The 17412-nt window shown below is 40.3% G+C and overlaps 1 protein-coding gene across 1 annotated transcript in view; it reads left to right on the plus strand.

Annotated features, from left to right (window-relative positions):
• Positions 1-1617: 1617 nt before the first annotated feature.
• LOC136885394 (uncharacterized) overlaps positions 1618-17412 on the plus strand; it is a 682520-nt gene continuing 666725 nt past the window's right edge. The window contains exon 1 of the mRNA XM_067157906.2: positions 1618-2068. Within this exon, the coding sequence (XP_067014007.2) occupies positions 1618-2068 (451 nt within the window). The remainder of the gene's footprint in view (positions 2069-17412) is intronic.

The raw sequence follows: 17412 nt of genomic DNA on the forward strand, positions 1-17412 counted from the left end.
CCTGCGACATTTCTGTGCTATTGTATGCGGTCTTCGATAAAGAATTTCAATAGAAATACGCAAATTTTCCTTTCCTTCGTTGTCTAGATCGTCCGACTTGTTTATAAAGAACTTAGAAACAAAAATTAGGAATCCAATCCATGAAATATGCCTAATCAACTTCCACACAAATATTGTTAATCTCATCAATAATGCATCAAAAATTAAGGAAATTAAATCCTGTTTAATATTACACGTGGATATTGAATTCAATCTGATATTCCAAGTTTCTAAAAGATTTAAGATGTCAAATATTCCCTAGATATTCTCATAAACATTTACAAAATACTAACTCATCTCATTCAAAAAATCATTCGATTTTATTCCCTTTAATGAAGTTTGTATCGTCTTAAAGAGGTTCTGCGCATATTCATAGAAAAATGGACTCGTCTCTTGGAAGCTCGTCTCCTCTTATTCGTTTCACGTCACAGGTCGAAAGAATGAAGAAAAATAGCAGCAGTGACCAAAATATATTTGTATTAAAAACTGCTCAAGTGGTATCTGCTATTTCTAGATACTACACTCCCTAATATAACCATCATACATCTCTCTCTCTCTCTTTCAATGGCATGGCCACAAATTATATTAAACCTTTAGGAGTCGACAGTGATAGACAAAACTATTAACTTCCAAGGTCAAATATACATTAAGGCATTTCAATTGAAGAAATTAGATTTTCAAATATTTTCTGCTCATAAATAATAGAAGTACATGAATCTACATAGACTGTATACTATTTGTAGTGGAAATAATCCTGCTACAAAAGTGTCATGTGTTTAGCGCTAATGACATCGCGGAACTTGAACTGCAAAGTGTCGTTAATAACGAGCACATGGTTGAGTCATGCATACGGGTTTGTTTGCTTGCTTTGCCGCCAGGGTCATACTGACCCCTCCCTCTTGCACCTCCTACACCCACACACGCAGTCTCCACCCACACTGCATTAGAGAACGTGGCAGCGTTTGAGCCTTCTTCCTAACAAATGGAAACATTAATGTCTGCCATTGAACTCCTCCCAAAGGCTGAACTTTTATTCAGAATTAAAGTGAAAACAGAATGCCCAAGGCATGATTACAAATAATCAAATTGATAACAAATGAATAACTAATTTTATAGATATATAAACTAATAAGAATTACAAAATCTGTAATTCTCAATACACTGTTTTGTTCTTTTTCAATTCTTCATGAAAAACGTTTCGATTAAAGTGTTGAACAGAGCAGAAAAGATAATTCTGGACATCTCTTGAAGAAAAATATTTTGAATGAAACCTAATTTGGTCACGATTACTTTTCAAGCATAGCAAGCGAAATTTTAAACTTTGTTTGTGTAACATGCATTCAATGAAAGGCAAAGAAAACCTTATACTATAGAATTCTGATCGAAGTACATAACTGCGATATGTATCTATAATCTAATACATTTAGTAAATACACTTCGTCCTAGTTTTTCTTCCAAATATTAATAAAGTGCTATTTTATTGTTAATTGATAACATATAAAGTTAGCAAAGTTACATTCCCAGACGTTAGGCAGTCTCTGTGCGTGTTGAGATATGAATATGGAGACGAAGGTCGCGATGTGTGTGTTTAAGCGTGTGTTCCTCATCTCTTTCGTGTTTGCTGTTCTGATATCTCAAGCATCAGCCTTTACGAAGGCTTTCGATCCTAATAGTGACAAAGAGATTGAGACAAGGGAGATCAGGATAAAGCAAGGTAGACTTCGAGGATTTGTGTACGAACCATCAACTAACAGACACATGCAGAAAGTAGAAGTTTACCTAGGCTTACCATACGCTGCTCCTCCTACAGGGAGCCAAAGGCTAATGCCCCCTGGTTCACCACCGTCTTGGAGTGGCATTAAGAAGGCTACGACATTCGGTAATGTTTGTCCACAAAAGTTACCCGATATTAGTGCAATGAAAGTGTCAGAAGAAAGGCGTAAATACCTCAAGAGGTTGCTTCCGTACCTCAAACCACAGTACCAGAGTGAAGACTGCCTCTACCTGAACATCTACACTCCATATCAAGGTAAGGTTATTTTCAAACATGTATTACGTGTGTTAAAAGATTGTTGTACTGCAACTCCCATGTGAATTCCTTTACAGATTTGTTAGCAATATGCATTTTATCTTTTGTACTGAAAATTTTGCGGAAATATTTTCCAATCAAGCACACGTCTATTCTGAAATCTCGCATGTTCATTAAGTACGTGGTGGAGTAGCCCTCTGGTGAACTAAGGAATACACAAATCAGCACAGTATTAGACAGTCTTACTTAACACTTAAAGTAATCTTTGATTTTTTAACGTTAATATGGTATCCACATGAACGGAAGAAAATGCAAGTGCATTATTATACTGCCAAATGTTCCGTAAGTAATTTTTGGTTTACTACCATTATTTTCTTAACTGATAATTACAGCATCTCATAATGACATAAAACACGCGTCCCAGCGGCCTAAATGTGAAGTGGTCAGCAATGATGGCGCGTATTTTCCTACAGCTAGAGTATTTGCAAATCGCACACTTCGTACAACTTTTCTACTCATTTTAAAAGAAGTTGTCGATATTTATGTAATGCGAGTGAAATTCGTCACTCCTAATCTACATTCCCTTTCGTTTGAATGCTCATTTTTCACGATCGGTTACTTGTGAGCGCCGCAAAAGGGATCTATGCTACTGAAATAATATATATGATATTCCGTCAACTAATTATGTTGGAAGATTATGAGCGTTCTGCAGCATCAATCCATCGATTACCAATGATCAGCATTCAGGGTTGTCGCCTAGGTGCCAGATTTCCAATACTTCTTTACCTCGTTACTACTTAAATGATTTTATGCAAGATGGAAATTAATGAAACACCTCTCTTGATAAATAATTCCAACCCCTAATTCCTCTTACTATAACGGAATATTTCAGAAATTTTCCCTTTTGAATTCCAAATTTACCTTCATTTTATTACCTTTCTTACTCTTAAAAACCTCACTCACACTAATATCATTCTAAACCATCTCATCACTGACAGCTCGAAACATTCCGCTTAGTCGAACAGCTCGTCTCCTTACTTCCAACTTTTCCCAGCCCAAAGTGTGCAACATTTTTGTAACACTGCCCTTTTGTCGGAAATAACCTCGAACAAGTGGCACTGCTTTCGTTTGGATCTTTTCCAGTTCTCTTATCAATAATAATCCTGGTGAGGATCCAATACACTTGAACCATACTCTAATTGGGGTCTCACCAGTGACTTATAACATTCTCCTTTTCATCGTTACCACAGCCCTTAAATAAACTCGTGACCATGTTCAGAGGTTTACAATCCCGTTCATGTGATTACCCAGATGGAGATCTTTCCTATGTACTAAGTACTATGTGATCTCCATGAGTTATTGTCATCTCATCAACACATTAATTAATACTTAGAGGACTTCTCCTCTTTGTTAAACTTAAAACCTAAATTTTCTCCCCTTTGCCTGTGTCCATCCCACAACTTTGTCGAGATTTTCTTGCAGTCACGCACAACTGTGTAAGTTATTTATTACTCCATATAGTATAAAATCATCCGAATCGAGTTCCTTACTCATATCATTTACTGTATATGTATATAAGGAAACACAAAGGTCCAATAACACTGCCTTGTGGGACCCCACTCTTAATCATCACAAGATCAGATAGCGCTTCACCTATTCTAATCCTCAGAGTTCCGTTTTCGGGAAATTGAGCCACCCATTTAGTCGCTTTTTTGTCTCTTCCAATAGCCCTCAGTTTTTGTAAATAATGTTCCATGATCTCCCCTGTCAAAGGCCTTTTTATCATAAAACCACAGTACAGGCTGAAATGCTGATATAACATTTTAATTGTCCTTTCATCGTTAAAATAAGCCATAAAAAGAAATTATTTAGCATTATTTAGTGGATGAACACTCTGTTCACGGGTTAGAGAGGGGTGACGGGTAGAATAATGGATCTCCAACTCTTCTTATATCTTCTTACTTTCTTTCTTAATCACTTTACCACCCGGGGTTGGTTTATCCCTCGGACTCAGTTAGGGATCTCACGTCTATCTGCAAGTGATATTCGCTCTCAGCTGAGACATTAGGTTATGTCCGATGGGGAGACGGCGTGGCAGGCCACTCCACTTCCAAATAAGCTGAGAGCGATAAAAAGGTACAACGAAGGTATGGAGGAATTCCCCCTTCGGGCTGCTCGGAGGGAAGCAGTGGTATGATGTCCTCTTCGGATCGGCCACGGTATAGTAACGCACTCCTATTTACTGAAAGGAGAGCCCCCTCCGGTGAGTACTTGCTGCGATCATCTTACCATGGTACACATCCTTACGGAATGCGTGGACCTGGTCGATCTGAGCAGTAGTCTAAAACTCCTGAGTACCATGCCCCTCATTCTGCGAGATGACGAGCAGTCCGCATACCTCGTCATCCATTTATGAGGAAAAGTGTTTTTTATCGTATATAAACATAGTGTTTCGTATTAAAACGGTATGAACAACGGCATGAACACGAGTTAGGACTCAACAAACACAATTCCTTAAAAAACATACAACACACCAAAATCCCGCGGAAGTTCGAGATGAACTTGGCAGTTAAAGTTTCGTATTAGTCTTTGTATTATTGTTCTCTACCTTTTATTAATTTCACTTTGTTTTAGTTTGTGTTTGTATACTTTGATGTGCTTTTAAAAATAGTAGTTTGCATGATATATTATTGCATTTTAAGGCAACGTCTTATTCTACCATAATCTATCATCTATCATTTTAAAGAAAATAAAACCAAAACCCCATGGCACGACAGCCCTTGAAGGGCCTTGGCCTGCCAAGCGACCGCTGCTCAGCCCGAAGGCCTGCAGATTACGAGGTGCCGTGTGGTCTTTAAAGAAAATAAGGCATTGCGAATTAGATCCACTAATTATTTTAATTTCACAATCACTGTTCATCTTCATTTGTTTCAAATTATCATATCATGCCGTCCATTTTGTACCATTAGGGGCCGATGACCTTAGATGTTACACCCCTTTAAACAACAAGCATTATCATCATCACCACCTTTACCGCTTCAAGGGCAGTGTCTGGAGCGTGAGATATTTGGTCGGGGATACAACTGGGGAGAAGGACCAGTACATCGCCCAGGCTGCCTCATCTGCTATGCTGATGAGAAGATCAGAAATGATAGACAAAGAAAAGGGAATTAAACGGCCGTGGCTTTAATTTAGCTACCATCCCACCATTTACATGTAGAGGAATTGGGAAACCACGGAAAACCACTTCGAGGATGGCTGAGATGGGAATCGAACCCCCCTCTACTCAGTTGACATATCGAGACTGAGTGGACCCCGTTCCCGCCCTCGACCCCCTTTTCAAATTTCGTGGCAGAACCGAGCATCAAACCCAGGGCTCTGGCGGTAGCAGATACTCAAACTAACCACTACACCACGGAGGCGGACCTCTTCTTATATCGCGAGGCAAAATTAAGAGTTTCTTTTCTTCAAAGCATTAATTTAGTGACTGAAGGAAAGACTCCCTAAGAGTTGCAATTGAAATTTCCCAAGCATCGAGCCGATCAGAGAATGCCAATTAAGAAAGATGAAGGAGAGGATATTAGTGGAAAGCCGTACCAGGCTCAGCTAGGATCACTTGAAATTCTAATCATATGTATGATTACGGTGATTAGACGGATGCGAAAATTAGTGGTGTTGTCATTTGTTGGAGGGGTACTGTTGGGAAAGGGATATATCTAGTAATGTCTGACTTTGCCTTTGGGTATGCAGATCCTGAATTCATTCACAGTCGCTGTGTGAAATTTTAATTGTGAACAGTTAATTTACTTCACTCGGGGACTGTGTGTTTGTGTTGTCCCCATCATTCCTGCTACTCGCATATCACCCTACTCTCAACTACACTAACATGCAGGTTCTACCGCTGTACAATTTTGCAATACAAGTGCGGAACCAGGCTAGTAATATGCGCACGAATTATTATTATTATTATTATTATTATTATTATTATTATTATTATTATTATTATTATTATTATTATTAGAAATGAACTCGATGGGTGAAGTTGTACGCATAAAACGGCTTCGGTGGTGGGGTCATGTGAGGCGAATGGAGGAGGATAGGTTACCTAGGAGAATAATGGACTCGGCTATGGAGGGTAAGAGAAGTAGAGGTAGACCAAGGCGACGATGGTTAGACTCAGTTTCTAACTATTTAAAGATAAGAGGTATAGAACTAAATGAGGCCACAACACTGGTTTCAAATCAAGGATCCTGGCGACATTTAGTCAATTCACAGAGGCTTGCAGACTGAACGCTGAAAGGCATAACAGTCTATAATGATAATGTATTATATATGTAATGTATTATTATTATTATTATTATTATTATTATTATTATTATTATTATTATTATTATTATTATTATTATTATTATTATTATTATTATTATTATTATATGAGAATAAGCCCACTAGGGCTTCGCAAAGTTCTTAGATGTGTGATTTTGCCTTCATTTGTGCCCATATTTATTTCATTCTTTTACTGTGGGCTTCCCTTCTGTTTTCAGACCAGCTTATTCCAGTCCTCATCTTTGGTCTTTCTTCTTGGTCAACTCGCTACTTGTGAAATTTCGATCTGAAGATTACCCTGTTTTGGACATCTGCTGGTGTAATATCTGCCTGTTTCAAATTGGCGAATTCATATTATTGTGTCTGTTTTGGCTTTACTCCTGTTTTCGTAGAGGTGGACTGTTTGAATCTTAACCTGCGTTTTCTAATTTCTCTCTGAATATTTATGCATTTATTGTTCGATTTCCTGTCTGACTTTAAGTTGATATTGTAGTCGGCGAGTTTTGGGCCTAGAATTTTTCTTATGATTTTGCGTTCCCTTTCCTCAATATTTCAATGTTTTCAATGTGTGCTTTTTGCTGTTCAAACATAGCGTTTCTGACCCACAAGGGCATTAATGATTGCTTTTTGTGATTGGGGATACAATTTTTGTTGTAGATCAGCATGTTCGGCTACTCGGTATGCAGTTTCCGAATTTTGGCGTCTAATTTCAATGTTTTGTTCTTGAATTGTTTCATTAAGATACTTCAATTGCGATACTCCTTTAATTTTGCCATATTTTGTCTCAGTGCAGTTTGGTGCTTGCTTGTTACAGGTCATGTATTCTGTCTTTTCAAAAGATATCTGAAGGCCGACTTTTTCCGCAATTCCTTTCAGGTGTTCATCTGACTTTGGGCTGTTGAAATGTCTCGAGTTAAGAATTTGGAGGAATTATCATTATTCATATTAATATTATTATTATTGTTATTACCGGGCGAGTTGGCCGTGCGCGTAGAGGCGCGCGGCTGTGAGCTTGCATCCGGGAGATAGTAGGTTCGAATCCCACTATCGGCAGCCCTGAAAATGGTTTTCCGTGGTTTCCCATTTTCACACCAGGCAAATGCTGGGGTTGTACCTTAATTAAGGCCACGGCCGCTTCCTTCCAACTCCTAGGCCTTTCCAATCCCATCGTCGCCATAAGACCTATCTGTGTCGGTGCGACGTAAAGCCCCAAGCAAAAAAAAAAAAATATTGTTATTGTTATTATTTTGAGTAGGCCTGCTTAGCAGCACACTTATTCAAGTGTTATGCTTTGATCTTTGCCCACTAATGTCGCAAATTCTGCCCGTGTAATTATTTTCTTCCCTCTGACCAGGCGGTACTTTTCTTAGACAGTGGCTTTTGTCCTGAACACTGCAGATATTTTGCAGGATGTGTTTCACAGACAGTCAGCCCCAGCTCGTGTCTGTCCTTATCAGTCTCCGTCAGCCTTTGTACGTGGCGACGTTAGGAATCTAGGCCCTCTCTTAGACTTAACACTGTAGTAATACGTAGGCCGACTCATAAGTCATGGCAACTATTTTTTTTTTCTCGCGAACAGGAGACAACACGGAAAATCTAAGATATGCATTTGGAAACGTACGGTATGTACTTGCGTATGATGCCAGTAGATTGTGTATGTAAACAACACGGTGGATCTAAGCATGCCCCCAAGTTCAGTGTGGGAGAGAGAGCGTCACAAAATGGAAGTCAACAACCAGAAGCAACAATCGTATATTAAAATAGCAGTCCTCCGCGGCAGATGCCATGTAGAGCTGCGAGAAGCATTAAGTGTACATACCATGCCCTATAGTACAGAGGCGATGTGAGTGGAGACGTTCAAACGGGATAGAGTATCAACTGCCGATTTGCCTCGGCCAGGCCGTCCAGTGTCCATGGACAAAGATGTACGGATAACGGTGATCGATCAGTGTTTACATAGGGACAGGCGCTGGACTCTAGCAGAATTGCAAGAACATACCAGTGACAACAATACGGCGCGGTGGGAATGGGAGGTTCTTGCACACCCTCCTTATTCACCTGATCTAAGCCCATGTGACTATGATCCAACGGTTTGCTAACAAAGAGGACATCTTAACAGCATTTCGGAGAGAGGTGTCACACGTTAGCGATACACATGCAGCGAATAGTATTCAGCGCCTGTCCCACCGCTCGCAACGCACAGTGGAAACCTTGGGTGATTATTTCGAAGGTCTGTAACCAGTGGAGACCTGTCCTTTGTACGTAGTCTGGTGTATTTGCTGTCTATAACATAATAATACAATGTTTACCAATCGCCTGTGTTCTGTCACTTTCCTACGAGAATCTCCTGAAGTCAGAATTTGTCTTCAGGCACTGTGCATAAGTACATGCCATATATTTCCGAATGCATATCTTAGATTTTACGTGCTGTCTCCTGTTCGCGAGAAAAGAATAGTTGCCGTGACTTACGACTCGACCCTTGTACATCAGTAGCAGCAGAGCTTAATGTACATACTAATATGTACCAATAGTATATTATACTTTTCTAACTCTCAGTCATTCACTCATCGACAGTATCCAGGGAGAGAGAATATCCACAAGGGATGGCTGCCCTAGAACAAGGAGTAACAAACTGAAAGTAATCTGCAGGGTCTATCATATAAAATAAGACCGAACGCGTGGTGTTTGTACTCTGTGCTACGGAAGCTGCCTCAGCCGAACTTAGGTCGCGCGCGGCCGCCCTGCTTTAAGTGTGTATACAATCTTATATGAAATCTTACCTGAAAGAGTCGTCCTTCTCGGGTTATACAGGAAATGTGTCTGGTAACCATATTCTGGTAACCACTGTAATGTTTATGATTTCATTCGTAATGCTTTCTTTCAGTTCCTTCAACGAGTGAGGATTTGTTCGATACACTTTTCCTTTCAGTTTACCCCACAAGTGAAAATCACATACTGTTATAGATGTGGAGAACGAGGGGGAAATAGACCGGCACTGACCACTCTGTCTGCAAACACTTCCGAGATTGTAAGAAGGAAACCTTCTGCTGTTTGAGCAAGGGCTGGACCTTGTTGAAAACACTCACGGGATTTTTTTTTCTTCCGCTAACCGATGGAAGGACGGTGTCAAACTATCGTCTCGGGTACCTCTCTGCATTTACTGTCGTCTCCAAAAAAATAAGTGCAATTATTCGTCTTGCACTAACAACTTACGAAACACCAAACTTCCTATCATAATGAGGGACTTCATAAACATCATTAGGATTTTCTGCACACCAATAGCGAGAGGTATGACTGTTCACACACTACCATTAAGAACTTTTACATTCGAAAATACGGTGTTGCAATGATAATTTTCTCATCATGTTAACAGCTGAGATTCAGACTGGCGACTCATGCTTGCGAGGTCCAACACGTGCAAGCTGCTTGCAAGGTCAAGATATATGCGCGCGCCTCCCATACTGGAGCTTACGTATCGGAGAGTTAAAACGTCGCTTCGACGGTCTTAGTGTATATGAGAGACCTTGTAGTTATGTCATTTAAATTGTCACACTATTTATCTCAAGATAAAATGAGCTTACATATACTTTTTTCTTTTTTAATTTTGAAATTCCTCTGTTCTACAGCTATTTATATTTCTTTGTATATACCGTATACATGGTAATTTACTATTGACAATGAATTACTTAACTCATCTAAACAAATATCTTTTAGCCGGGCTGAGTAGCTCAGACGGTTGAGGCGCTGGCCTTCTGACTCCAACTTGGCAGGTTCGATCCTGGCTCAGTCTGGTGGTATTTGAAAGTGCTCAAATACGTCAGTCTCGTGTCGGTAGATTTATTGGCAAGTAAAAGAAATCCTGAGAGACAAACTTCCGGCATCTTGGCGTCACCGAAAGTCGTAAAGAGTAGTTAGTGGGACGTAAATCCAATAACATTATTATTATTATTATTATTATTATTATTATTATTATTATTATTGTTACGGAGAATTCCGTGGTAGGTAGAGGTGAAAGAAGGTGCGGGTGTGAATAGGTCTCCAACTACTGAATTAAAGTTAAATGTAAAATTTAACAAGGTTATATTTTCTTTCCAAAATTCAGAAATAACAAGAATGGCAGGTACGGAGTAGCAAGACAACAAAGTACAATTACAGTATTTACAGGATTTGGGCTTCGAGCCCTGAAAACACAATTCTTGAGCAACTAGCCCAACTTTACGATATACAAATTTCAACAACGGGGCAGAAGACCCCAATCAAACCCTGGAGCACTTGCTCCAAATTACACCGTAAAGCCTCCTCGAGGCATACAAAACTCAGTTTCCGGAAAAGAGCCACTCGCTCTCAAATTTAAGCCTCTCCCAGGCCACACCAAACTCCACCTTCAAGCTGTCCTCAACGGACATAAACACAGGGGTAAAATACCCAATCTACTGAGGCCTATTAAGTGAGAAAAGGTTAATTATATGTCCTCTAAAATACCAACTTGAAAAGAGGCTCTCCGCACTCCTAATACACTTTATTTAAAACCTACTTGGCACTAGGCCGTTAATGCAAGGGCTAATCCCATACTACAGAGGTGACTTCAGAAAAGAACAATTTACATTATATTAACGAAGAATAGGTTGAGAAAAATAAGTTCACCTCAAAACAATATGATTGGGAGCTCGAGAGGGTTAAGCACTCTCTATCCCGATATGCAGTTTAAAAGATGAAATAGATACAAGTTTCTTTACATTTTAAGGAAGGTTACATAATGGAAAAAGCTTCGGACCCGCCCCGAGAGTTAAACTGCTGAGCTAGCAAGGAAAGAAGTTATTAATTGGCCATTACCTTGTTGTTAACCGCTGCCGAAGAAAGAGGCGCTTCCCGCCCTCTGCTATGTACTTTACACACAGAAAGATGGAACAGAAGTGGCGCAGAGACCCTAAAATCAGCAGTTTATATACTCTCGCGGAAGGTTCTAGGCGTTAGGGGAATGAGAACACCCGCCCACAATCACTTTATTGGAGAATAAAGAGAAACCCCTACACACGATGAAGAAGAAACACATTATTGGTGGAAAATTAATTTCAGAATTTCGGGATTGGCTAGATTTAAAACAAGGGGAAAGAAAGGGGGAATATTGCCAACTTATCCAATGACTGAAAGAAATTTAACAAAGAACAAACTTTTGAAATAAAATTTTCTCCAAGGAACAGTTCTTTTTCTTCGCACTAGGGTGCACTATTGTAGTTCTTCAGTAGTGTCCTCTAGAAGAGAAAGTTCACACTTCTTACTTCAAGCAAAACAAAAACACATCAAAAATGACACAGTTCTAAAACTCCAAAATTTACAGGTAGTGACATCTTCTGAGAAGGTAGAAAATTAATACCGTCAATAGAGTTCAGACTTCCTCCAGCAGAGGAGTTTCAACTGGCGCACCTTTTGAATTAGCGGCGTGGAGGTATACCGCCCGGTACAATTATTATTATTATTATTATTATTATTATTATTATTATTATTATTATTATTATTATTATTATTATTATTATATTTTTAAAATAAGAAAATTAGGATAATGAAAATCCACAGCCTGTTTCCAGTCTTTCGACCAGGTCAGGAATGGAATGAATGAAGCCCCCATCTAGCGGCGAGGATAGGAATTGTGCTGGCTGCCGAAGCTTGTCGCACTCCTCTGAGTCAATGATTAATGACTGAAAGATGAAATGAAATGAATTAATAGTGGAGAGTGTTGCTGAATGAAAGATGACAGGCAAAAACCGGAGTACCCGGAGAAAAACCTGTCCCACCTCCGCTTTGTCCAGCACAAATCTCACATGGAGTGACCGGGATTTGAACCACGGAACCCAGCGGTTAGAGGCTGGCTTGCTGCCGCCTGAGCCACGGAGAGAAAATTAGGATAATATCGGTAGTTGGGGAGTTCAACTTTCAAACGGCCGGTCCGATATTTTTCTTTAAATTTTATTTTGTAAATGTTATTCTCAATGTTCGTGTGAAAGCCACGGTAAAAGAGATGCAGTCATAACCGGATAGAGCAACTCTTAAGGTGTCGCCAATTAACGCCTATCGTTATAGGCGATAGTCACACAAACCGGATTTTTTGTTTCATAAAAAGTCATATCTCTAAATTTTAGGTTGCACACTTACATGATTAATTAGCACAATCTATATACCATACGTAAAAGACGAGTCTCGTCTGTACGTTACTCAGAATATAAAAAGAACTATATTTCTGTATCAGTCGTGTCCACGGCAACAAGAAAATGGAATTTTTTATTTTCCGTAATTTCTGTCTGTCTGTCTGTATGTATGTATGTATGTATGTATGTATGTACGCGCAGCACGAGAAAACGGCTGAAGATAATTTTATGGAAATTGGTATGTAAAGTCGGGGAATGAGCCACTACAATCTAGGCTATAAATAATTTTATTCATACTGAGTGAAGTGGCAATTTTGGGGAAGGCCTTAAATTTAATTCTCAAATGTTTATGTTTTTAGTAGTCCTATCGATAAATACTACATTCCCGATTATTTATAGCTTATACATGTTTAACGTACCGGCTATGATAACATAGATATTCATGAATTTGGATTTTTGTTGTTAAGTCCATATCAACGCCGGGTCACGTGAAAAAGGGTAAACCGATTTTAATGACAATCGGTATGTAAACTCGGGGAATAAGCAACTACAGTCTACGCCATAAATAATTGTATAAGATGCCCTAATATCATAAAATTGGAAGAAAACTAAATGTGAAGGCCTACAATACAGAAAGCTCATAAAATTGTTCAACAATATTTGTTGTGATGTGCTTCGTGTCTTCTGCTGCCACTCGTAACCGATATATGGGATTACTGCTGCGTATCGATTATAACAGCCTGCCTGAATATTGGCGATAAGTCTCTAGGGAGTTAGATCTATCTTTTATTTAGCATGCCATTCCTCTGGTTCATAAATTTTCTGGTATTACTGGTACGTAACACACTGCTTCATCATAGCATTCCAGCTGAGGCACTGATTAGAATGAGCAGTGTGCACATTTAATAGAATAATGGCAGAGGAGCGCTCGCGGCTGCCTGCGGCCTGGTCATTCCAGCACTGGAACTTTAGACTGGTAGATCGGCAGTGAAGTACTGTACGTATAAGTGAGAAAATATGCGCTACATTCCTACTGACGTCATTGTAATGTCCTATGTTGATTTCAGTTGAGAAAAACACAGACAGTAGAGATGAGTTGTGACGAGGATTTCTACTCACCACTCCGAACTGCTCTGTTTCGGGAAAGTTATTGTGATGCGAACCTGTGATTTAGTCACAGTTGTGATTTTACTTAACGTTGTTCCGAGTTCGTAAGCACATAGTTCTGTGTATCTCAATCGACTAACGTGGATAAAACTAAGAGAAGACTGTGGAACATTAAATAAATCTGCAAAATAACATATGTTCACAGGTTATATTATTATAATGTTACTGGCTTTATGTCCGGCTCCATGGCTAAATGGTTAGCGTGTTGGCCTTTGGCCACAGGGGTCCCGGGTTCGATTCTCGGCAGGGTCGGGAATTTTAACCACCATTGGTTACTTTCTCTGGCACGGAGGCTGGGTGTATGTGTTGTCTTCATCATCATTTCATCCTTGTCACGACGCGTAAGTCGCCTACGGACGTCATATAGAAAGACGTGCACCTGGCGAGCCCAACTTGTCCTCGGACACTCCCGGCACTAAAAGCCTTACGCCATTTCACTGCATTGGCTTTATGTCCCACTAATTACTTTTGCGGTTTTCGGAGACAGATTAGATTTTAAAGGCTTGAACAACTGCATTTCTTTTAAAGTGTTACATAAGGTAATATAAACTGGGTTATAGGCTACATCGGAATACAAATATTTGAATTTTATGCATTATGATTTGATGTTCCTGTTATATATAATTATATTAACATATATTAATCAGCATCCACTCCAAAATTAGTCAACTAGTTTATAGTCATATTTTCATACATGACACACCGGATCCCGTGAGATCTCGAAATTAAGCAACATTGGGCGTGGTCAAGATTTGGATGGCTTGCCACGCGCTGTTCGGTGGGGGTAAGGGAATGGAGGAGCGGAAAGGAACTGGCCACCCTACCGCACGTAAACTCCGGCTCAGGCACACCTCTGCGGAGGTTAGGATCTGCCTTCGGGCAGAATACACCCTTACTTTACCTTACCATAGGCTATAACATTAAAATGGAATGAATATTACTTCAAGTATTAATTATGCCATTTTGTGTCTATGTGTCACTAAGCTTCAGATTAACATTCAGAAATAACACCTGTCAAACTTTTTCTGCACTGAGCCGGTTACGACGTTCAGTTTTTTCAGCTTTTTACACATATCGCATATTGGAGTGAAAAGAACCCCAAACAAGGCTCAAATTTCTCCTCCTCTCGTCACACATGTTGCACTAATTCAGGATTACCTTGTGGATTGGGGAGCTACAACATTAAATCACAGCAATCACAATCATGGTGTATTTGGAGAAGAATACGCATGCTTCAGCAGCAGGTCCACGCAGTCTGGCGAGCGTAGAACTCGTCACAGGGTCCGTCTTCGGTGTGGTGACTTCGCGAGCTCTGTCATAAGTGTACACAGATCCAACCAAATCACAGTGATGAAATCACAGGTCGTAAAATCACAACCCATCCCTAAAAGACAGTCTTCCTGAGAATTCCGAAGCGATGCACGGGTACATCAATTAGTAATGATATAGGTTTGATATAGGTTCAAAAATTGTCCTGTCTTTCTAATAAGAATATTACAATATTTGTGCCTGGGATTGGACTAACAAGAAATTCTCTTCTATTGTTTACACTGAATGTACAACAATAATTTGTCACCAGAATATATAAAATACGAGTTTTGTCTGTACATTGCTCAGAATATAAAACGGATGGTATTTCTGTATCGGTCGTGTCCATAGCAGCAAGGAAATGCAATTTTTAATTTTCCATAATTTCTGTCTGTCTGTCTGTCTGTCTGTCTGTCTGTCTGTCTGTCTGTCTGTCTGTCTGTATGTATGTATGTATGTATGTATGTACGTTTGTATGTACTCGCATCACGAGAAAACAGCTGAAGAGAATTTAATGAAAATCGGTATGTAAAGTCCGCGAATAAGTCGCTACAATCTAGTCCAAAAATAAACTCATTCACGTTGAAATACATGGTAGTTTAGGGGAGGGCCTAAACTTTAATTCTATTGCACATCTAGGCCAATCTCTGTCATAAGGACAGTGGCCTCTTCGAAACCACACTCCCTTCTAGACGCTTTTTTCCATCGCCGCATACCGTCCGCACGGTAAGAAAAAGAAAAACAATAGCCTTATCAAACCAACAACCTAGAGTTGGCAGCAGTGCTATTCTACTCCCTCTATTTACCTCAGCGCTACTAGTGATTTAGACGAAGGTCAGTCACTAATTTTCGTGCGCCACATAGTGGTGCCTCGTGTTACTAACATTGCGGAGCGGACTCTACAGCTTTGCTATGTCGTAATAAGCGATGTCGCTATAACCGGTTTGTATCGTACATGTTTAAAGCCCCCTTCTCCTCTCGTCCTCATCCTAATCCTAAACTACAAGTTTAATGGAAATCCACCAGACCATTCTCACGTGAAGCTGTAATTAAACTCTAAACACAAAGGTTTAAAACGTACGGATAGAGTTTCTGTATTAAGGCGCGTATACACTTAAACATTCACCCCGATTGAGCATGCATTGCCGATGCGGTGCCACACAAGCACGACCCGAATACCAATCTGTTGTGCAACAAACCACTGTACCGGGCGTGCGGTTAGGAGCGCGCAGCTGTGAGCTCGCATCCGGGAGATAGTGGGTTCGAACCCCACTGTCGGCAGCTCTGAAGATGGTTTTCCGTGGTTTCCCATTTTCACACCAGGTAAATGCTGGGGATGTACCTTAATTAAGGCCACGACCACTTCCTTCCCATGCCTAGGAATTTCATGTCCCGTCGTCGCCATAAGATCTATCTGTGTCGGTGCGACGTAAAATAAACTAGAAAAAAAAACCCACTGTGTTCTGACCTCGTGCGGACCGAATAGAGAACACAGTCTATGTAGTGTATAGTGAGAGGTTTGCCTGCCTGAGGCTACAATGGTGGATCGAAAATTGATCGTCGCCAGTTATTGTTATATGTATTTATTGTATTCCTTGAAAACAAAGCGGAGAAAGCGGTGTTGGCAAAGAAAACTGTATGAAGAGGGATGCAATGCTCAGTTGTTAAAAACGATTGGATATGAAACAGATGACAGTTTAAAAAATTTACGAGAATGCCATCCGAGGATTTAAAATGGATATTGGGTAGTGTTAAGGCTACGATTGAGAGAGAGGACAACCGGGCGAGTTGGCCGTGCGCGTAGAGGCGCGCGGCTGTGAGTTTGCATCCGGGAGATAGTGGGTTCGAATCCTACTATCGGCAGCCCTGAAAATGGTTTTCCGTGGTTTCCCATTTTCACACCAGGCAAATGCTGGGGCTGTACATTAATTAAGGCCACGGCCGCTTCCTTCCAACTCATAGGCCTTTCCTATCCCATCGTCGCCATAAGACCTATGTGTGTCGGTGCGACGTAAAGCCCCTAGCAAAAAAGAGAGAGAGAGGACACAAAATTTAGGAAAACCATATCTGCTGAAGAACGTCTAGCTGCGACACTGCGATTTCTCGCTGCAGGAGACAAAGGAAGCAGTCGGCTCACACTGTTCTTCATCAACGGTCCACACTGAGCACGAACAGAGCATGTGCTCACTTTGAGGTACCGACAACATTCGGATCGGGCTGAGACATGCGGATCCATTCGGTTCGCTCTGTACTAATCTAAGCAAAACTGGGCAAACGTATGCTAATTAGGGGTGAATGCTCAAGTGTATACACGCCTTAAATTGGGATTGGATCTTCTGTGGATGGAAATTCGGGGTCAGTATTCTCGCTTCGTGAAGAGTACATCAAGTCCCCGAGTGA

Source organism: Anabrus simplex, chromosome 14, assembly GCF_040414725.1.
Source record: "Anabrus simplex isolate iqAnaSimp1 chromosome 14, ASM4041472v1, whole genome shotgun sequence".
Taxonomy (NCBI): Eukaryota; Metazoa; Arthropoda; class Insecta; order Orthoptera; family Tettigoniidae; genus Anabrus; species Anabrus simplex.